Raw genomic sequence first — 23266 nt, 5'->3', positions numbered from 1 at the left:
CTTCCTAGCACCGGGTCTTTTTTTTAGATTGGGTGGGGCATTTACACGCGTGCATTATTTTGTTTTACAGAGAAGCTATTAAAGCTTCTAGCAGCACTGAAAACCATTATATGTTGGTTCTCGCACACTTTACGACCTTTACGACCATCGACACCACGACGGACGTTTTGCTCGAGGTGCCCTCCTACTTCTTGTGACCCCCTCTCGATGTGTGCGCCTTTCTGTGATGCTCCTTCTTGCTACATGAGCCCATACCGCGTCTTTCGGCAGCTGACTGACATGGCGTACGAGATTGTGACTGGTAGTCCCAATGTATCTTCTGTTCGGTTGTCCAACGACGTCGTCTACGCTTCGAGGCTCGCTAAATACTACGCATCTACTGCGGTGGATCTTTAGTGGCGCAGGGCTGGCCCTTTTTAAGCCAGAGTTCATGCTACGTGCTACTCGAAGAAGATGATGTCGACCCTTCGAGTAAGTGGGATGTACCCATAATTGGCCTCCTTGATGAGATGATGACGACGACGTGCCTTGTTTGATGCTGGCTCGCTTCCATGTTGGCCAGTTCTTGCTATCCCTTGTATATACATCTTGTAAATAGTTTACCTACTGTTCTTTCGCATAACAATATATTCGCGATTGTCTCCACTAGTAAATTTCTGAACAAGCTTATCCATCAAACAGTGGTAAATAAAAGAAGTCCTATTCGCATAAAACTTACTACAAAAGTTTATTAAATCAATGCATGTATACTGCCAGACACAACCAAAAGAAACAGCCACAAATAATAGAAACATGCAGTCCCAATTGACCAATACAGATGACAAGAATATCTCACACTTATTCAGCAGTCGCATAATCAGCATACAACTTTCAGAAGAATCAATGCTTCGCAAGGCGACGCGTCGCATTATTTACTCATCTGAAATATTGAATTGCTTTTACGACGTCCCTTTCTTATTGCTAAAACACCTACAGAAATCAAAACATGTGTTCGATGGCGCACTGCGGCACATTTCTACATCTCCGAATAAATATTGTACAATATACACCGATCTATACGCGATAAAAGTTGCATCATTCAAACAATTTTGGGAACACAACACGGAGCGTATAATTAATCAGTGCAAATAACGGAAAATCTAACGATATCAAACAGGTTCTCAAAAAAAGGCTTTCATTGCAAGATGATTTGAAGTTAATAGTTGAATTATCTGAAAGCTGCAATTACTATTTGTTAGCAAAGTGCTCACATTGACAAAGAAATGTTTTTGCAATTCACACAGAAATCTCTCAAACTTTTTAGACATAACTGTGTCAGCCTTACATTGATCTGCAATAATTTATTTCTGCTGCAAACCAAAAAGCACTCATCATTTCGAACATGACATTACCTATTCCGAAAATTTAGAGCGCAGAGATAAAATCATTTTGCTGGCTGTAAATGCTAAATATGGTTACTGGCAAGGTGGTAGGCATCTAACGAGCTTATATGCACACTGATGGAGCGAGATGTGGTCTGGCTTAGTGTGTAGCAACGTCATACGCCATGACGAGGTAAAGCTTTTTCATGTGGCAATGTTCAACCTCCTTGTAGTGGCAAATGCAGGATAATGTAATTGTCACCTTCAGTAATCGGCAAACAAGCGAACAAAGAAACCAGTCAAGCGGTTTTGTGTGCCATACAGTAAGAGCACCTAATCTTCTGGCATGATTGTATGCATTATATAAGGCTGCTGACTGACTTACTTATATCATGTGTAGGTGCGTTGAAATCTCATGAGTAGAACGGTTTTCAATCACTCCGAGTTATATTTTTGCAGTACCTTTATGCTTGTCCCTTGGGTAGCTTGCAGCGTGTTGTTTACGACAATTTCTCCACATGATGAGTGACAATAATTATTTCTGCAAGTTACCCCGGTAGTTGAAACGTCACTGCACTGGGAAGTCTCCATTTTTTGTGCCAGCATAGACCGTAATGTTAGATGACTCCGTAGTGGACACGTCACGGGTCCTGAGTGACACATCTGGGGTGCCCGAGTATGTGCTCGGTAATTGGCGCGTGGTTGGATATTTCTGGTTGGCTACGCCTTCCTTTGTTGTGTCTATATAGCGGGCACTGCGAGGTGCCTCCTCCGTTGTGAAAATGTCACGGATACTCAGAGGCACACCTGTTGTGCTCGAGCATGTACTGCCTGATTGGCGACTGGTTCGCTAATTCTGCATAGCGAAATCTCCCTCTGTTGTGCCTGGGTAGCGGATCGTGGTAGTGTCATGGGTCCTGAATGGCACACCTCACACCTGTTGTCCCCGAGTAGGTGCTGCCTGATTCAGCAGTTGGATATTTCTGCGTGAATAAGCTTCCCTCTGCTGTGCCTGTATAGCGGGTGCTTCAAGGTGAATCTGTTCTGGAAGTGTCACGGGTGTTGAAGCGCGCACCTGTTGTCCCAGGGTATGTGCTGCCTGACTGACCAGATCAAAATTGGGGCTTGGGTAAGCCTCCCTCTGTTGCGCCTGGATAGTGGGTGTTGCTAGGTGCCTCCGTTGTGGAAATGTCAGGGGTGTTGAAGGGCACACCTGTTGTCTTCGGGTATGTGATGCCCGATTCACCAATTCAATATTTCTGCATGGATAAACTTCCCTCTGCTGTGTCTGTAGAGTGGGTGCTGCTAGGTGAATTCGTTGTGGAGGTGTCACGGGTGTTGAAGCGCACACGTGTTGACCCCGGGTATGTGCTGCCTGATTCCCCAGTTGGCTATTTCTTTGTGGATAAGTCTCTCTAGGTTGTACCTGCAAAGCGGGTGCTGCTACGTGCCACCCTTGTTAAAGCGTCACGGGTCCTGAAGGGCACACCTGTTGTCCCCGAGGGGGTAGCGCCTGATTCACGAGTTGGATAATCCTGCGTGGATAAGCCTCCCTTTGTTGTGCCTGGATAGCGGGTGCTGCTGCGTGCCTCGGCTGTTGAAGTGTCACGAGTGCGGAAGGACACACCTGTTGTCCCCGAGAGGGTGGCGCCTGATTCACGACTTGGATAATCCTGCGTGGATAAACCTCCCTCTGTTGTGCCTGGATAGCGGGTGCTGCTGCGTGCCTTGGCTGTGGAAGTGTCACGAGTGCGGAAGGGCACAAATGTTGTCCCGGAGTACGTGCTGCCTGATTCACCAGTTGGATATTTCTTTGTGGATAAGCCTCCCTCGGTTGTGCCTGGATAGCGGGTGGTGCTACGTGCCACCCTTGTTAAAGCGTCACGGGTCCTGAAGGGCACAACTGTTGTCCCCGAGGGGGTGGCGCCTGATTCACGAGTTGGATAATCCTGCGTGGTTAAGCCTCCCTTTGTTGTTCCTGGATAGCGGGTGCTGCTGCGTGCCTTGGCTGTGGAAGTGTCACGAGTGCGGAAGGGCACAAATGTTGTCCCGGAGTACGTGCTGCCTGATTCACCAGTTGGATATTTCTTTGTGGATAAGCCTCCCTCGGTTGTACCTGGATAGCGGGTGCTGCTACGTGCCACCCTTGTTAAAGCGTCACGGGTCCTGAAGGGCACAACTGTGGTCGCCGAGGGGGTGGCGCCTGATTCACGAGTTGGATAATCCTGCGTGGTTAAGCCTCCCTTTGTTGTGCCTGGATAGCGGGTGCTGCTGCGTGCCTCGGCTGTGGAAGTGTCACGAGTGCGGAAGGGCACACCTGTTGTCCCCGAGCGGGTAGCGCCTGATTCACGAGTGCGATAATCCTGCGTGGATAAACCTCCCTCTGTTGTGCCTGGATAGCGAGTGCTGCTGCTTGCCTTGGCTGTGGAAGTGTCACGAGTGTGGAAGGGCACGAATGTTGTCCCCGAGTACGTGCTGCCTGATTCACCAGTTGGATATTTCTTTGTGGATAAGCCTCCCTCGGTTGTGCCTGGATAGCGGGTGGTGCTACGTGCCACCCTTGTTAAAGCGTCACGGGTCCTGAAGGGCACACCTGTTGTCCCCGAGTGGGTGGCGCCTGATTCACGAGTTGGATAATCCTGCGTGGATAAGCCTCCCTTTGTTGTGCCTGGATAGCGGGTGCTGCTGCGTGCCTTGGCTGTGGAAGTGTCACGAGTGCGGAAGGGCACAAATGTTGTCCCGGAGTACGTGCTGCCTGATTCACCAGTTGGATATTTCTTTGCGGATAAGCCTCCCTCGGTTGTGCCTGGATAGCGGGTGGTGCTACGTGCCACCCTTGTTAAAGCGTCACGGGTCCTGAAGGGCACAACTGTTGTCCCCGAGGGGGTGGCGCCTGATTCACGAGTTGGATAATCCTGCGTGGTTAAGCCTCCCTTTGTTGTTCCTGGATAGCGGGTGCTGCTGCGTGCCTTGGCTGTGGAAGTGTCACGAGTGCGTAAGGGCACAAATGTTGTCCCGGAGTACGTGCTGCCTGATTCACCAGTTGGATATTTCTTTGTGGAAAAGCCTCCCTCGGTTGTGCCTGGATAGCGGGTGGTGCTACGTGCCACCCTTGTTAAAGCGTCACGGGTCCTGAAGGGCACACCTGTTGTCCCCGAGTGGGTGGCGCCTGATTCACGAGTTGGATAATCCTGCGTGGATAAGCCTCCCTTTGTTGTTCCTGGATAGCGGGTGCTGCTGCGTGCCTTGGCTGTGGAAGTGTCACGAGTGCGGAAGGGCACAAATGTTGTCCCGGAGTACGTGCTGCCTGATTCACCAGTTGGATATTTCTTTGTGGATAAGCCTCCCTCGGTTGTGCCTGGATAGCGGGTGCTGCTACGTGCCACCCTTGTTAAAGCGTCACGGGTCCTGAAGGGCACAACTGTTGTCCCCGAGGGGGTGGCGCCTGATTCACGAGTTGGATAATCCTGCGTGGTTAAGCCTCCCTTTGTTGTGCCTGGATAGCGGGTGCTGCTGCGTGCCTCGCCTGTGGAAGTGTCACGAGTGCGGAAGGGCACACCTGTTGTCCCCGAGCGGGTAGCGCCTGATTCACGAGTGCGATAATCCTGCGTGGATAAACCTCCCTCTGTTGTGCCTGGATAGCGGGTGCTGCTGCTTGCCTTGGCTGTGGAAGTGTCACGAGTGTGGAAGGGCACGAATGTTGTCCCGGAGTACGTGCTGCCTGATTCACCAGTTGGATATTTGTTTGTGGATAAGCCTCCCTCGGTTGTGCCTGGATAGTGGGTGGTGCTACGTGCCACCCTTGTTAAAGCGTCACGGGTCCTGAAGGGCACACCTGTTGTCCCCGAGTGGGTGGCGCCTGATTCACGAGTTGGATAATCCTGCGTGGATAAGCCTCCCTTTGTTGTGCCTGGATAGCGGGTGCTGCTGCGTGCCTTGGCTGTGGAAGTGTCACGAGTGCGGAAGGGCACAAATGTTGTCCCGGAGTATGTGCTGCCTGATTCCCCAGTTGGATATTTCTTTGTGTATAAGCCTCCCTCGGTTGTGGCTGGATAGCGGGCGCTGCTACGTGCCACCCTTGTTAAAGCGTCACGGGTCCTGAAGGGCACAACTGTTGTCCCCGAGGGGGTGGCGCCTGATTCACGAGTTGGATAATCCTGCGTGGATAAGCCTCCCTTTGTTGCTCCTGGATAGCGGGTGCTGCTGCGTGCCTCGGCTGTGGAAGTGTCACGAGTGCGGAAGGGCACACCTGTTGTCCCCGAGAGGGTGGCGCCTGATTCACGACTTGGATAATCCTGCGTGGATAAGCCTCCCTCTGTTGTGCCTGGATAGCGGGTGCTGCTGCGTGCCTCGGCTGTGGAAGTGTCACGAGTGCGGAAGGGCACACCTGTTGTCCCCGAGTGTGTGGCGGCTGAATCACGAGTTGGGTAATCCTGCGTGGATAAGCCTCCCACTGTTGTGCCTGGATAGCGGGTGCTGCTGCGTGCCTCGGCTGTGGAAGTGTCACGAGTGTGGAAGGGCACACCTGTTGTCCCGGAGTACGTGCTGCCTGATTCACCTGTTCGATATTTCTTTGTGGATAAGCCTCCCTCTGTTGTGCCTGGATAGCGGGTGCTGCTACGTGCCACCGTTGTTAAAGTGTCACGGGTCCTGAAGGGCGCACCTGTTGTCCCCGAGTGGGTGGCGGCTGATTCACGAGTTGGATAATCCTGCGTGGATAAGCCTCCCACTGTTGTGCCTGGATAGCGGGTGCTGCTGCGTGCCTCGGCTGTGGAAGTGTCACGAGTGTGGAAGGGCACACCTGTTGTCCCGGAGTTAGTGCTGCCTGATTCACCTGTTCGATATTTCTTTGTGGATAAGCCTCCCTCTGTTGTGCCTGGATAGCGGGTGCTGCTACGTGCCACCGTTGTTAAAGTGTCACGGGTCCTGAAGGGCACACCTGCTGTCCCCGAGTCGGTGGCGGCTGATTCACGAGTTGGATAATCCTGCGTGGATAAGCCTCCCTCTGTTTTGCCTGGATAGCGGGTGCTGCTAGGTGCCTCCCGTGTAGAAATGTGACCATTCCTGAAGGGCACACCTGTTGTGGCCGAATAGGTGCTGCCTGATTCACGAGTTGGGTATTTCTGCGTGTGCAAGCTTGCCACTGCTTTTCCTGTATAGTGGGTGCTGCTAGGTGAATCCGTTGCGGAAGTGTCACGGGTCTTGAAGCGCACTCCTGTTGTCACCGGGTATGGGCTGTCTGATTGACCAGTTGGATATTTCTGCGTGGATAAGCCTCCCTCTGTTGTGCCTGGATAGGGGGTGCTACTACGTGTGTCTGTTGTGGAAGTGTCACTGGTGCTGAAGGGCATACTTGTTGTCCCAGAGTATGTGCTGCCTAGTTTAGGAGTAGCCGAATATTTGTGCGTGGATAAGCCTCCGTCTGTTGTGCCTGGATAGCGGGTTGTGCTAAATGCTTCTGTTGTTGAAGTGTCATGGGTCCTGAAGGCCAGATTTGTTGTTGCCGAGTATGTGCTGTGTGAGTCACGAGTGGTTCGATATTTCTGGGAGGTGAAGTTCTCCTTTGTTGTGCCGGGAGAGCGAGCCTTGCTAGGGGCCGCAGTAGTGGAAATGTCACTATTCATAAATGGCGCACGTGTTCCCAGCGAATGTGTATTGCCTGGTTTGCGATTGACGCTGGTTAATTCTTCATATTCTTCGATGGTCACACATCTTCCTTTAAGGCACATCCCTGTTTTTCTTCTCTTGAGCTGTAATTGAAATGTGTCTTCATTATCCATCTTTATAGCACCATTTTTTTATCATTTGAAGGTTTTACAGAAAAAGATTGCAGAAAAAGCGATATCTTCGCATGTAAATCCACATCAAGCATTGTTATTACGAATGCATACTTACGCCACAGAACTCGCCCCTCTTGTTGCTGGAACGCGTTCAGCTGTGTTAAACTTTCTTCAGACAGTCTGCTAAAGTATTTCATTAAGATCTTTGTTTCTACGAATCTTACGAAGGATTCTACGAATGAAATTCTTGTTTGACATATAAACTGTTATTTAATGGAATTTATTTTTTCTTAACACCTCTGCTGATGAGGGGTAAAAGTTATTTCCCAGGAAAGTACTAGGTCACTTGAGAATGCATTTGTATTTAATGGAACCTAAGTGGTCAGATTTTTAAAGTGCAAATAATTCCTAGTCCTTGAAGGAAATGGGCCATAACGAAATCGCCACTATCTGCCAAATGAATCATGGCGATGGATTCTTATTGGGCATAGTAATGCGGTAAGCATGAACAAATTTTGTGTGGCATACAGAGCGTTAACATTTAATATTTTACAATGTCGTCTCTGCCTGCCCGACAGTCTCAGCATAGATAGGATGACGGGGAAGTCCACATTCATATACTTTATATATCCACGACACTGTGCAGCACACAACGTGATGCTGTGGAGCCTCACGAATACAGGAAATATGCTCATCTGCATCATCGTCCTCATCATCATCTTCATCCCATATTTCAACTACACCACCAGGACGAAAGCTTGTCCAAGTAACACCAGGTAACCATGTCTTGCGCTGCCTGAATCCATATCCCGTCTGAAAGTGTCCTAATTTCGTCCCCACACCTAATTTTCTGCCATCCCCGTCTGCGCTTCCATTCCCTTGGTACCCATTCTGTAACTCTACTGGTCGACTGGTTATTTACCCTACGCAATACATGGCCAACCCAGCTCTACTTTTTTTGCTAATGTAAACTACGATATCGGCTATCGAAATTTTCTCTGTAATCCGCACTGCGCTCTTCCTGAATGTCAACTTTAGGCCTAACGTTTTCTTCGCAACCGTATACCAAGGCAGGAAATATATTGTCACACAAATATGGCTTTGCACAATCACGTCACCAGTTTTCACTACTCTTTGCAATATCATTAGGTGGTCCATTTCGAAGATGTGTATTACGGACCATCTTTTCAATACAGGTAGGTGTTTATGAATTAAAGCTTATGTACTCGGGAAAATTTCGGGTCTAAAGAAACGCACAATGCACAGCGGCAGTTTTAAATGTCTGACCAATCCAGAAATGCTGTTTCTGAAGAGAGAGTGAAGGCCTGATGCAGTAATGATGTGGTGTGAGTGATCTTATTGTCATAAAATAGATATTCATATTTTATGCAATATCTATACATACATCATTCAAGAGCACTTATACTGGCATATTATGGTTAAAACGGCTGTGAGACAGAGAACTGTGTTGAAGTCGTGAAAAAAATGTAGTTTCACACCTAACGCGAAGCAGTGACGCAAATGGTGAAATATCACGAGCAGTAAGCCTTGGACTGCTTGATGCGGTGTTCCATGGAGTGAACACGCGCAGACCTGCTCGAGCGAGGAATCTTTCTTCAAGAATCAAAGCAAGTGTGACGCGAATTTATTTGGGGAACTTGTAATTCCTGTAGGTGAAATGCAAATGCACGGCTTTTCTTTCTTTTCGTACCTATATATCCTTAGCTTCTTGTCCTTGCTTAAACCACCCTGTGGCTTCTTACTTCTGGATTCTTTCGGGTTTTGAAAGGTGTACTTGGGCTATCCAAAAATGCACGTGAAGCTATCTTAAAACGTGCATCCTGGCTATCCAAAAGTAGACCTGAAACTATCTCAAACACAGGAAGAATATGTCATAAGCATCCGCTTAGCATGACATGAATGCGAGTGCTCAAGCAAGTCTAATCAAGGGGACGTAGATGCTCTCAGGTATTGCCATTATACATAGCAGGAAACATAATTTAGGACCACATCCGCCGAAGCACCAGAACACGATGAAGGCGCGGACGCCAACACGGCCCGATAAACAGGCGTGAGTGCACCTTAGTCAACATTAAAAGCGGCTGGCGCGACCATGCCCCCCGCAATCCGTTGCGCCACTTCAGTACTATGAGAAGGGCAGCTTAGAGAACGGTGTGCTTTTAATCTGCTGGTTTGCGGGGAATAATAAAAATTTTGCCTTATTTCTAGACTTCTCAGTGTATTTTGTGGTTACTGTGACAGATATACAGAAAAAAATAAGTGGAAGGAGGTAGATGGAAATTCAAGACGATCAGTGAAACGAGAACAAGGTAAAAGGGAAGGCAACATTTCGACAAGTGGACCTGTATTTTTCAAGGCAACATATGCTTTCCTCAGCACAGTACATATAGGTAGAGATCTTCTAAAGGGGAGAGGAGGTAAGAGATGTGGGTTAGACCAGAACTAAGGGTCAGTTAGCACCCACGGTGTAAATTTACAATGAAAGTTGTGAAATTCAACGTCGGTGGAGAAGTGGGAGGTAGCGCCATGTGTCAGCTGGTTGACGGGTCACTGTAGATTTCTTTTATTTCATGGAACGGGCCTACGCAACGGGGGCGGGGATTATCTGATCCACTGAAAGTCAGTAGACTTTCGTCTCTCTGCAAGAGAAAATAAAAGTGGAAGAAAATGATGCCCATGGGAAAAAAATAAGATGGAATAAATATATAAATAAACGAACAAAAGAAAAGGAAGAAAGAAAATCGAAACATTAGGCAACCTAGCGAAATATAACTAAGTGATGGTGTCTATAGCCTGAAATTTAGGATTGCAATAGATCCTAAAGGTCTTTTAAAACGTTTATGCCTATTGGCTGAAATGTCTTGGAAGTCATGCATGATGTTTGATTCTCTGTGTTTTCCATCTCGCGGGTAGCGGAAATTTGATCGTAGGATGTATAGTTTAAGTTAATCAAATTTATGACCCGGTTGGTTGAAATGGTCAAAAATGTTTCCGGGAAGCTTTTTAGTTGTGTCCGCACGTTGCCCGCATAATTTGATATACATTTATTGTCCCGTTTCACCGGTATATTGTTTCTTACAGACGAAACTTTCAGACATGTAAATAATATCGGAATTATTGCAAGTAAAGCTATTTGCACTTCGTGAGTAAACTATTTTCCGTGCTTTTAATTTTAATGGCTTTGAAGGCACCTGCGGGTTTTTCACCTGGGGCGACAACGTGGATTTATTACCGGGGCTGTTGCCTGACTTTTGCAAGCATAAACATGCCGTAGTGAACTCACTATGGACGCCAGCGCCTTTCCACGGCGACAGATTTGAAGACGCAGAAGACTGGTTGGAATGCTTTGAGCGTATCGCGGAGTTCAATGTATGGAACGGAGAGCCCAAAATACGAAACGTTTACTTCACGTTAGAGGACAGTGCACAAACGTGGCTTGCAAATCACCAAGCCGCATTTGTGTGATGGGATGCTTTCCGAGGGAAGTTTCTTGCAACTTATCCGAGTACAAACCGTAGGGAGAGGGCCGAATATGCCCTGCAAGCAAGAAACCAGCAGAACAATGAAAGCTTGCCCATGTATGTAGGAGACATGTCTTGCTAATTCCGCAGAGCTGATCCGAACATGACCGAGGACGAAAAGCTTCTCCATTTAATGCGGGGTGTGAAATAGGAGCTGTTCGCATGGTTTGCTCGGAGCCCGCAGCACACCGTCGCTGAGTGTCGTTCTGAGGCGACAACAATCTAAAGCACATTGCAAGAGCGGTCAAGGATGCACAACCGGGTAGTAATCATCACCTCTGTAGACGCTGTTCCAGCCGTCTTCGGAAACAGCGCGGAGGTCATACTAGAGCTCGTGCGATCTTTAGTGCGAGAAGAACTTCAGAGGCTGCGGCTTGACCAGAACCACCCACCACACTCTTCGCTGGCATACGTGGTTCGCGAAGAAGAAAGACAGGCAGTCCCGCACGCACAGCTCAATACTGCACCAGCAGAGCGTCTCATATGCCGACGTGCTGCGCAAGACTCCCGGCCTGCCGATGTCGCAGTCACTACCTCTGTGAACAGCTCGATGCCTCGAAATACACTGCCGCCCGAGCGAAGATTTAGGAAGGCTGATATATGGCGCACTGGTGACCAAATACCTCTTTGCTACCACTGTGGGCACCTCTACAGAACGTGACACTGTCGCCAGGCAGGGCTTCGTGGTTTTCTGGTGAACGCACCTTGCCATCGTAAGGGTGAGCATCCTTTTGAAATGGAACAGTGCCTGTCTACTCGTGAAAGCTCGCTATGCACCCCTCTGCAACACCGACCTCAATCAACAGCTGCGTTGAGGTATCAGTGACCGAGCCACCGTCCGTCATCAAGCTCCCCAAGACGCCCTTCACAGAGTCCGCGTCAGGAAAACTAAAATCAGCGACCTCGGGAGCTGACGTGGCTACCGACACGAAAAGAGAACCCCCATCGATGACTCGGAACGAATAGAACCTAATAAATTCAGGCACTTATTAACAGCACATTTCAAGAGCTGAGTTATTTTGCCATGTTTTTGAGTGTGTATGCGTGTTTTGTTTTGTTTCCAAGTTGTTCTTGAGCCGCTGTGTCTATCTTAGTGTTGATGCTACTAAAGGATGTCAATGTTGAACATGAATCCTGCACTTTGTACTGCTTTTTGTTGTTACCGACCATTGTATATGTAACAACTGCTCCCCCCCCCTTATGTAATGCCCTAAGCCAAGAGCCTTTAAGGGTAAATAAATGATAAATGATGAGTCATATTGCACTTTACTCTATTTTTCCACGAGCACCATTTTCTGCCGCTTCTTTTATTCTCCCTTGCAGAGAGACGTAGGTCACTAGCCTCCAGCGGAGCAGATTATCCATCTGCCGCCTCACGTCGTCCAGGCCTTTCCACGAAAAAAAAGGAACCTACCGGCTGACACATGGCTCTACCTCACATTCCTCCACCCACTTGTTTTCAGTGCTTCACCCTCGCTGCGAACACACCCTCTGTCGTTGCCTCCCCCAGATGCCTTAGCCCCTCTCCCCTTAGAGAAACCCTAGCTATATATATACTGTGCCCGTGAAAGCATATGTCGCTTTGAAAAAGACAAGTCCACTTGTTGAAACGCTGGTCCCCGCATTTACCTTCTAGACGTTGGATTGCGAAACATTTTGACGGGACACACAGAAGAGAAACACACACCACAGAGCGCTATTTGCAGCTATCGTTTTGTTCTCTTGTCAGTGGAACAAATACAGGAAGATACTCGGAGGGGGGAGGAGGCGGTAGCGACAAAAACAAATAAACAAGAACTTTTTTTACAAATATGGCCACTAACCAATGCCAAGTCGGCTTTTTCATGTGATCATTTCTGCTGCACTCGACATCGCAAAAAAAGGAACAGGATAAGACATTTCAGGTTAGCGCGTGAGGAAATCTATTCCCTTTGCGCTAAGGGAGACAGATGGCATGCTCACGGACATACTTTACAAACGCGCAATCTCAGCGGCTTCGATTATCTCTCGTGTCATTTGGCAGCCCTTTTTGCTCCCAATCTTGCATTCCTTAAAAAATGGCTGACATCCGCAATCCCTACAACGTATCCCAAGCTGTCCGACGTCTGCTTTTGAAACGTTACAATCATGGTCCTTTCATCTTTCGTTCAAACATCGTCCAGTCTGACCGGTGTACTTTCTGCCGCACTGAAGTGGAATAGAATATACCACTCCCTCGGACATCGGAGCGACTGGACGATGTTTGGGAAGTATGTGCGGGAGCAACACATTAGTCTCCCTTAGTGCAAAGGAAATAGATTTCCTCACGCGCTAATGGGAAATTTTGTATCCCGTTCCTTCTTTGCGATGTCGAGTGCAGCAGAAATGATCACATGACAAAGCCGGCTTGGCATGGTACATGGCCATGTTTGTAATTTTTTTTGTTTATTTGTTCTTGTCGCTACTCCCTCCTCCCCCTCGCGAGTATCTTCCTGTATTTATTCCATTGACAAGGGAATAAAACGATCATTGCAAGTAGCGCACTGTGGTGTGTTTCTCTTCTGTGTGTCTTGTTAAAATGTTGCGCAATACAACCTCTAATATGCTATACCAACAAGCCCAGTCTTGAACCTTCGGTTTTACCTTGTTCTCGTTTTCCTCTGCGACAAATAGCGGCACTCATAAAACCTCCCCAGCTATTACAATACTCCCTATTACATTTAGACCTACGCTTTAGGAGTGTTTTTATTTCACGAGGTAGTGGCTTGCATGGACCATTGGTCTCGTTCCGCACGTTGCAAACAAAGCGAAGTGTGGTGGCGCTGCCTCGCTGATCAGGAAATCGCGGGAGAGAGCGCATGGGTGATGCGTGGGCGCAATTAATAGCTGCGGCCACCAGCTGACCTCTGCTAATATGTAGTTTCGTTTGACGCGCTCGCCGCAGCCATCGGTGAAAAGATGATGCGTGCTAGTCTGGCGTCATCCCGTAGCCATCGTCGCCGCAGAGAATACCACGATTTTCTTCTCACGGTTTGGTCGTACTCTCCTCCTCAATTTTCCGGCTTATGCTTTCATTGTAGCCTCCACCTCCACTTTCTTTCTCGCTGTCTCTTCGCTTTTCATCCCCCGATGCGTTCCGCGTTCGCTCTTTCATCCTTCGGTCTGCTCGTTCGTTCGGTTACACCAAAGCTCAACAAAGAAGGTGGTTCTTAAGAATTGTGCTCTAAATAAGACTGGGGAACAAGGTCATGCGAGCTACCGCTGTAAAAGAGGTCAAACAAAATACGCGGCAAAAGGGGAAGAGGAGGCGGGGACAGGTGATCACATAGGCGACAAGTCGCAGCGTAAAATCCCCCGTTTCATTCGTCAGGATACACCAATAGCAGATTAAAAGGCGCTCCGCTGTGCATTTTGTATCATTACAGTAAACGACGGCAGAAAAACATGAACCTTCTCATCTTGCTAAAGAGAGGCTAGGAGGGTGTCGCGCGAAAGCGAGACCACACAGTATCACGAAGCTAATCTTCAAGAGGCCACTGGCAGTGGAAAAGCATCAAGGTCACTTAACAGGCGACGACCTTTACAAATTACCTCTGCTGCAAAAGAACTACGCTAGCATCAGTTTGCGGTAAAGGACTTTAGCCACAACTTCATTCGTGCGTCGTAGAATGGAGTTTTCATTAGAGTTCCCGTTCATCATAAAATGTTCGTTTTATAAATCTTGACATTGTTGTTCTTATAAATCTTGACAAAGTATATGTACGCTGGGACATCACAGTTTGACAGAACCCGGCAAAGCCTAACGTGTTACATCTCAATCATTGACAAACATAAGAGAAGGTATATTTGTATACTCTTTGTAGTTTTTTTATCCTGTTAGAGACTATTCCATTTATTTTATCTGATGCCCTTTCTTTTTGATGAAACCCTGCAACAAATGAGTAATTGGATTGTTATTACAGGAAAATTGCCTGGCGTCACTGTACACAGCACAGAGAAAGTTTCGCGATATGGTGGCAGAAATCCGAAACTACGTAAATGCTCTAGTACATTTTGATTATGCATCGTGCTATGGAATATTTATTGGTAAAACTGAATCCCTGTGGTGATAGCTTAGTACTCTGACCTTTTCCGACTTTCGCTAAAATATCTTCGTCACACTATCCGATGCCCTGATCGCTCATCACGCGGCATGCTAAGCGCGGCTATGCGTCGAGGCGTCAAGTATGAAACGGAATGGTGGGTTTAATTTTGCTTTGTAACAGTCTTCAAAGACCGAAAGATATAACGTGTATTCCATCTACGTTCCCCACAAGGGGAATTCCTCAAAATTAATTATAATATATAGAAACTTCAAGCGAAATGCAAGTCAAAAAGATAATATATACCTTGCATGACATTCCATCAGGAACCAGGAATTCCTTGTAAAGGGAACCACCACAGACATCATTTTTATTTGGCCTGAAACGTCGGCCCTGCAAAAAAATGACAGATACAGTTGTATAGGTATTTCTTACTTTGGTTTCACAGGGAAGATGTACAATATACATATACAAATAAACACAGGGCCAAGAAACAACACACCATCTTGCCAAATCCAGCGTGCGCTGCAAGAACGGCGGCAGTGAAACAAACGAGTTTGTATGGATCTCGAAACAATATGCCGTTTTCAAGATCAGCCTCAAGCGTGACCTACAGGTGCTCTGCGAGCACCGCTCACATTACGCACCTTTGCCATACGCCAAGCTTCCAGGAAGCTTACCTTTAGTGCACCGCAGAAATAAGCAAAATAATCTAAGAGAGCCATTGTAATGGGTACTGCACCATCTCAGTGCAATTGAGTTGAGGAAAATAGCAAAAGTAAATAAAAGTTTTCTATACCTGTGTTAAATTGAGGTCATTTTGGAGATCATTCGTTAACATATTCAATGAAAATCACAGGTATCATTCATATTTATTGCTCAAGGAAATTAGGAAAGTGTTTTCGTGCACGTGTAAATATTTTCTACTGTTTTAGAAGTAACAAAACAATGAAGGCATGGATCACTACAGCGGACGTGAGCTCTTGTAGTCGGCAGCACGGGGCAGTGCTCTCGGAGGTATAATGCGCCTTGTTTACTTCTAGATGGTCCGATCTGAACGTTCGACATTGTGTGTGTGTTGACCCTTCCCTTGATTTATTATAAAATGCCCTCACAAATTTCCCTGCCAGATTGTCCGCGCCTGTTGCTGTTGGAATGACGACTGTTGCTACGACAGTTGAACGTCAGAATGTTGCTACTGGAATTACGGCCACTCTAATATGTATGATCTCTAAGAAGTACGCACACTCATTTACAATTTCATTAATTATCACAGGCTTTAGTGTTCACTGTGATACCACAATGCAGTTAGACGCTTCTAAGGCAAAGTACAGTGTCGGGGGCGAGCAGTTACGGAGTCGCCATCTGTCAGAAGCGCCTCCATTGCGTGTATAAAGAATCACGCGGCGTGCTCCTCATAGGTTTCGCTTATGGCGATAAAAAAACAATTCGCAGCGGCTTAGCTCGGCTACACCAGGATATACGTAGCGAAAGGTAAGGCATAGCATGGTTAGCCTTGGTTAATCTTAATTGCAAGTCTGGGTTAGTCTGGTTGTCTAGCTATGTTGCGGCGTTTAGCCAGTCGTTCGGCGCGCTGTTCGTCTGCTTCCTGGGCGATTCGTTTCCTCTTCATCTCGTTCAGATGTCGACTCCAGGCCTCCTCCTGCTTATCAGAATCGTCGCCGTCCACACTGCCGCCTCAACTGTGGTTGTGGCGCACGCGAGCTTTCCTTTTTAATCCTCCTACATGTTATCAGGCATGCGACGCAGCTGGCGAAGTGAGCGGGGGCGCAGGCAACGACGAGGAACGCGGTGTGACGTCATGTGCCTCCTCGGAGCACGGCCACGACAAAATCGCAAGTTCGCGGCGAGTAAAGCTTTCGCTTTACAACCATGCGGCAGCCCTCCTGAACATTTATGTAGGTACTTTCAAAACGAGGGAAGTTTTTGACTGTCGATATAATAATCTTGGGCAACATAAAAAAGCACGAACTCGTTTGCAGACTGTATCTCTTTACCGAAAACGTACAGTGAACGCCACTGTGCGCGGTCGCCGAGATAGAGTTTCCAGAACCGTTTTATTCCGTGAGATGTAGGCAAACGCTGAGAGTTAACTATGTGAAATATGTTCTTATAGTCGGCTGTCTGTATAACCAAACGAGGCATAACATAATGAAGCCTCAATGCAGCGTTCGCATGGGTTCTCAGCGACCGACTGCGCATCTGCATGTATGTCCGCGCACAATATTTTGCTTTCGCTGTGAGCATGTTAACACCGTGCCGTGAGCTTTAGGCCACAGCATATGGGCACTTGGCAGCACACTAGCAACCATTGTTTCGTGGATGCTGTCAGAACTGTTCAAAAATAATTTTGTTATAGAACCTTCGACGCCAACGGCGACTGTGATGTTCCATCGCGACGATTCAATCTTTTTTGTCCTTTAAATTCTTGGACATTTCAATATTATTTCTCAAGTTTCGTCTCACTGTATGTTTATCGGCCTTCTCAGCGTGCGATTTTCTACTGCTTCTTTTACGTAATCCAGCACATTAATTCATAACACGAACATGATCATATGCCATGCCTTTTTTTAACGTGCGTCTTACCACTCCCTTTCTGTTCCAGTGAACATGCCAGTATGTAGCATGAAGTTCATACACCAATCCGCCATGACATTAGCAGGCCAGCGGGCGCGGGCGAGCGTCACAGAGCGCGTTTTCTGCTACTCACCGAACGTCGCAGCCCCGACGTCGTATTAGAAATCTTCCTTGCGTCTGTGCTTGCTGCATACCCGAGTGGGAGCCCATGGCTGTATGCCGGTTCTAAGTTTCGACAGGCAAGCTTCACGCAGCTACTTTCCCGGCGGCTATGTGTGAATAAGGCTGACACCGGGCTCCGTTGCGTACGTCCGGCATGCGGCACCGAGCAGCAGCTATACCATGCTGCACGCCTCCAAAGGCATCCAGTACCTATTATAGCACTGTCAAATGTCACGCAGACACCCAAGGCGGTAAAGACTCACTACTTAATCAGAACCGCGGTGCAGGTGGGACTTTAAACTTTCGTTTACAGCTGGCTTCGGCACTTCCGAAGCAGCCGACGCAGCCGTTGCGTCAACGTGATCCCTCATGCCACGTCATGCCAACGGTGGCGCCAGGTTTTCCAATGGTGGAGCTCGTCTCCAATAACAGAATGCAAGCACTCAAGCCACCTCTACAATTTTGTAGAAATTTTGCGGTGCCTTTAAAGGGACACTAAAGGCTAATACAATGTCGACGTGGACTATTTAAATACCATTCCAGAAACCTCGCAACGTTTGTTTCGTTCCAAGAAAATACTTAGTTTACGAGAAAATTGTATCTGAAAGGTCCGAACTCGTTTTGCGAATTTCAAGTCTTTGGCCAACTACGGGGGAGTGGTGACGTGGCATATGCCATCACCGCCCTTTGCTGCCATCGGCGAGTAAAACGGCGCCCGACAGATGGCGGTAACGAGCCAACTCAGATAAAGTCAGTGCGGCGGATTCGCCGCTCCAGCTGATCTTTGGCCAAGTGGCGTAGACCATTCGGGGCATCCCGCGACTTCACAGGGAAGTTGAATTCTCTGCTGCTTGCAGTTTGCGCAAGTTTCGCGAGCAAGCAAAACTAGCGCAGCACCACGCGACAATGAAACTACTGACACGTGAATGCGTGGGCGTTGTAGAGTCGAGCGAAAACAAAATCTTTCGACCGCTCGCGTCTTTGTCAAGAGAATTTCAGTGAGTACTTTGTTCTAAAGTGAAATAGAATTGGACAAGAAGCATTTTATTTCGTCGTTAATTTCAAAAGAAGGACGTTTCTTGCAGCGAGTGGTTGAGTACTAGCGACAACATTTAACTCAGGAGTGCTTTCATCATCGGGCAAGTGTTGAAAGTTCCCGAGCAGTCTCTAATCATGTCCTGCATTTACCTCAATTCCTCGAGTATTAGGGCTCTCTTCGTGATTACAGTTTCACCTTAGAGTTCCTTGAACACTAATCTATCACCTTAGCTTGACTTCATATTTGCCTATAGTATCCCTTTAGGAGCGCAAGAAGTGGTGAAACTGAAGAAGCTCTCTGGATAAATTGCTAAGCAAACAGGAGCGTACGATACTCTGCTATTCAAAAGTACAACGCTACAATTTGCTTGGAGAAGTCATAATGAAGACATTTATAGCGGCGAGATCAAGTTGGCATTTCTCAAACTCCTCCAGAATATAGGCGCAGCCTGCCCAAGTGCTTTAGAGCTTCACTAAGCTTCTCATCTGCTCTCTGAGCACGTCCTGAAACACCACTGGTCAGCCTCAGCACATATATTCGGAGCTGTCATCGTCACAACTCTAACTGCTGGTCCACAGCTTATGCTGTTTTAAAAGCAGCCTTCAGTCTCATCGAATGCTTCCACAAACGTAACGGCATTTGAAGGAGCTAGGTGGTGTGCTGGAATGAAGATATTTGCATGCATAAGATGGTGCCAGCTATTATAGGTAGGGATTTATCGAGATCTGTGGACGGGAATGTCGCCCTACAGTAAATGTATTGAGACATGGAAACGTTTATTTCAGAAAATACGTTGGTAAATCCATAAAATTTGGAATGATGCAAAAGTTAGGGGACTTCCTCGAGATTATTTAACCACGATGACCTATCTTTTTGAAGGATTCAAGATAGCAAATAGACAGGCAAGCATAGAAATTGGGTTAATTTACTTGTCAACCGACGTAGTGAGACGACTGACCCTAATGACTAACTTGAAGGCCATTATTGAAATAGTTCATAGATAATTCTACGAATGCAAACAACTGATGCCGCTGATTGATTCATCCTAAATTATTCCGGGCTATACAATTATGGAAACAGAAACCTGTACTGTGGAAGAGCACAAGTTGTACTTCCTTAGCAGATGCGTATGAGTGACGTGAATGCTTGCGCCTCACTTTCGCACGACCAATATGTGAGCGTCTGAATAGAGCCACGATCTGGCTGAACCTGCATTTCATGAACTCTCATGGTAGCCTCGTTAGGACACAGCAGCCTATTTAATCGCACCTGTAGAAGAGCGCCGATGGCCTCGCTCATGGTCACAATTTGCGCACTGTGCCCACCGTGATGTCGTACGGATAGCGTACAAAAAACAGAAGGCCTGGCATGAAATGTGTTTGTGCCTAACAGCTCACTGATACAGCTATACGCGTAGTGCGCGCCAATGGACGCGCCGATGGTAGTGGCCTTGCGCAGAACACACGGGAGAGGAGCCAGGCGCGCGCCGTAGTTCGCTGTGTCGTTGATAGGGCTTCTCTGTCTTATTCACGTTTTCAGAGCAAAACAGGCAACACCCTTCGCATGTGTGGGCTGGCTAAAGCTTCAAGGAATGTCGAAGAATTGCTCCAGGGTGGGGTGCTCAAATGCTGGCGAAGACGTGTCCGCGGTACGGATCTAATCATTCCCCGCAAATCCTCACCAGCGGGAGCAACGGTGTCAATGGATCGTTGCTAAGACGGGAAGTGTCTTGTCATCCTTTCCTTTGCCGCGTCAGTGCTTTTTTCCACTCGATTATAGCTAGACGCGTAAACGACGAAGTTCGTCTGGAGTGCAGCATGCGGTTTAAGGGCATTTCGCTAAAGTTCGGAATGCGATTTGCCGCTTATATTGTTTTCCGCTTCTTTACCGAGTTGCGCTAACTAGGCAGCACGACTGCACGGGCGCATTGTGTTGTATGTTCAAGCTACTGAAGTTTGAAAGAACTGAAATTGTTGGTTTTATGTGGCCCGGTAAATCTTCGCACTAGCCGTCGCGCACTTCATGTTTTTACATCTATATTATGCATGGCTTCGCACATGCTTAACTGTTGCTAGTGGCTTCATGCATAACTCTTGTTGATTCTTTTGAGCTGCGACGTCTTCACTCTGCCTCATTTGTAGAGGGTATAAAATCCCGCTGTGCCCTGTCGGAATGCTACCAAACAAGTGCTTTTTAACAGCTTTATTCCTTTCGCCTGAGGGCGTCTTGGATATAGTGTTCTTTTGGGGGAAATATGTTTAGAAAGTACGTAGTTCAGGGGGTGAGAATTGCTAATAGAGTCTGCATATGGTATTTCTGTTCCATGTTTCGCTGAAAAGTTCGCGTCACGTTTGGGAAGTCATCACACCTCGATACTGTCTGAGCAGACTTAACGCACCAAGTGATTTGTTTGTTTCACAACGTAGTCCCTTCTTGCATGTGAATATTGTGTGAAACTGTATTCTTTCTTTTTATGCTTATGCCACAGAGGACTAAACCCGGCCCTTGCCGGCAGCACTCATCTACTTAGACTGGCACTGCTCTGCCTTTGTATATATCATGTGGTACCTCTCTCTAGTAACATTAAAAAAAGTACTGAAAAGTTAGTCAGACTTTAGCTGTATACGCTCCCTTGGGAAATTTAATATTGCAAAAACTGCAGCGGGAACGGCATTTCATCGGCGTATGCAGCAGCATTGCATCGGCGGTACAGAGCTAACACGCGCTTTTATTAACGCGTGCGTTTGGTGACTTTGTTGACTAGAGTACGCGTTTCCATCAATAAATTCGCAATTACTCTTCTTGAGGCGACTTTGACTGCACTTATTCGGCGATGTCACATGTATTCGTCGGCAGAAAAATCACAGCGGCATATGAAGACATCGCACCATGCGGATTTGTTTGATATAAGTCTGCTTTAAGGACGGGTGCTTATTAGTGAGATACAGAAACGGCATTACGGCAAAAGTAAAATTAAGAAAAACTATCGAGACATCGCATTATTCAACAAAAGAAACAATTGGCTAGCTAACATGAGCGCTCAACTTCATGTAAATGGGGTTCATCGCGTTTTCCTGCGGGATGCACCTGGCACGTATGCGAACCATGCTTTCCTAAACACCGGTAACAACCTGTTCATACTCACCCCCACAGAGGTCAGCGTCTTCCCTACAGCTGTCACCGCAGAAGAAGCAGTCTGGCTCCCGAACAAAAGAGAAATCGCAGCCGCGAACTTCAGCTATCCTTTCTGTAAAGGGTTGCCGTGTGTTACTTCTACCGCGCGTACTGTTTGAAGCACCCACTAGGTGGCTATCAGTGGCGCCTCTATAGGTGGTGCATTAGGCATATAGACCACAATGAAGTGGCAGTAAGCCGGCGGCCACGCAAGCAAGCAAACCTGTGATAATAAACAGGCAGCGGCAGATAATGCTTTACACTTAGAATGAGTTCGGCGCAGCGCGATTTACGCATCTACTCACTCTTGAATGAAAGAATGACTAGGAGTAGCGCGGCAAGGTAAATGTACCTGGTAGCGAAGCTTCCATAGGAGCCCATACGTTCAAAACATGGCGGTCCATCGCCGGTTCATGGGGCTTAGCGCCATCTGTATGCGGTGGGAACACTTCCGGCGGAAGAAAAAATAACGTCACGCCACGTCCGTTAAAAGCAGAAGTGACGTCATTTTGTTTTCGAAGGCGCGAAATTTGTTTTGTTGTTCTTCCTTTGGACCTATATATTCAAATGCCCCGCCATTCGACTTATGGGCATTTCGAGCTTTCAGCGTGGAAAGCGATGCAGGAAAAGGCCAGCCGTACGGTTGTCGAAATCGCATCCCTGCGCAGAACATACTTTCTTTGGAGGCCGACGAAAGCTTTAGGTGTAGAGTGCTGATCCTATTGTCGGATGCCAAGTCCGTCGGCCAGCGCAGTCGCACGAAAACAACTACACAATTATCTGGCGGTCGTAACTCACTACTTTTGACTGAACAGATTAAGAAGCAATGAAGCTACCCGCGTCACCAAATTCAGACAAACTTCGACAAGCAAGAAAGCACAAATTGTGAGGGGGGGCGTATTTCAACAGGTGATACGAGTGCGCCTTTCTGCCCATTTCAAGACGTGCATTGCACTGCGACTGATAGTGGCGTCAACGCCCCCTGTAGCGATGGGCGCTGAAAAGAAATGCATTTACTACTAATAATAAAATTAAACGTATTTATTTAACTCATCACGAATATATAAAATTGACTAGGAATTTTATTTTCGTTCAATGAATCTAACTGTGTCTCGTTCGAATTAAAAAAGGCGTTTTTCTTTCCCAATGTTTGTTCCCTCCAAACATAGTCGCGCTTCGATCGCTGCTCCCATAACCCCCCATGCTGATGTCGGTGACAATCTGTACTGAACCGTTTTTCGCCCGAAGCTTCGCGACCTATTTGAATCGGCCTTGAGCGCGGTACCGCTGCCTAGATAACCCGGCGGGCAAAATAGCGGGAAGGCGGAAGCTGTTTCGTCAGCTCTTTCGTTGCTCTATGGCGTTTGCGTTGCATGATGGATTGTATTTCTTGCCTTTGTTCGGGTCCCGTGCTCTGCGACATAATTTTAAGCGTGCGATTGGTTTTCTGCGCGGTGTATACAGATATGTGGCCCTGCGTTGTGAGTTAACCATGCTCCACTTCTGAGGAAAGCGCTGGTACACGATGGCAGATAGATCGACGGCGACA

The 23266-nt window shown here is 47.5% G+C and overlaps 1 protein-coding gene across 1 annotated transcript; it reads right to left on the bottom strand.

Annotated features, from left to right (window-relative positions):
• Positions 1-710: 710 nt before the first annotated feature.
• Positions 711-21814, bottom strand: LOC135918804 (uncharacterized). The gene is made up of 3 exons (XM_065452507.1): positions 21689-21814; positions 15051-15137; positions 711-7111 (listed from the first exon to the last, which is right to left on the bottom strand). Exons 2-3 carry the CDS (start codon positions 15060-15062, stop codon positions 2777-2779), a joined length of 4347 nt encoding a protein of 1448 aa, XP_065308579.1. The 5' UTR covers positions 15063-15137; positions 21689-21814; the 3' UTR covers positions 711-2776.
• Positions 21815-23266: the final 1452 nt, after the last annotated feature.

This window comes from Dermacentor albipictus, chromosome 2, assembly GCF_038994185.2.
Source record: "Dermacentor albipictus isolate Rhodes 1998 colony chromosome 2, USDA_Dalb.pri_finalv2, whole genome shotgun sequence".
Lineage (NCBI taxonomy): Eukaryota > Metazoa > Arthropoda > Arachnida > Ixodida > Ixodidae > Dermacentor > Dermacentor albipictus.
The sequence above is the reverse complement of the archived record's forward strand: the minus strand, read 5'-3'. Positions and strand labels throughout refer to the sequence as shown.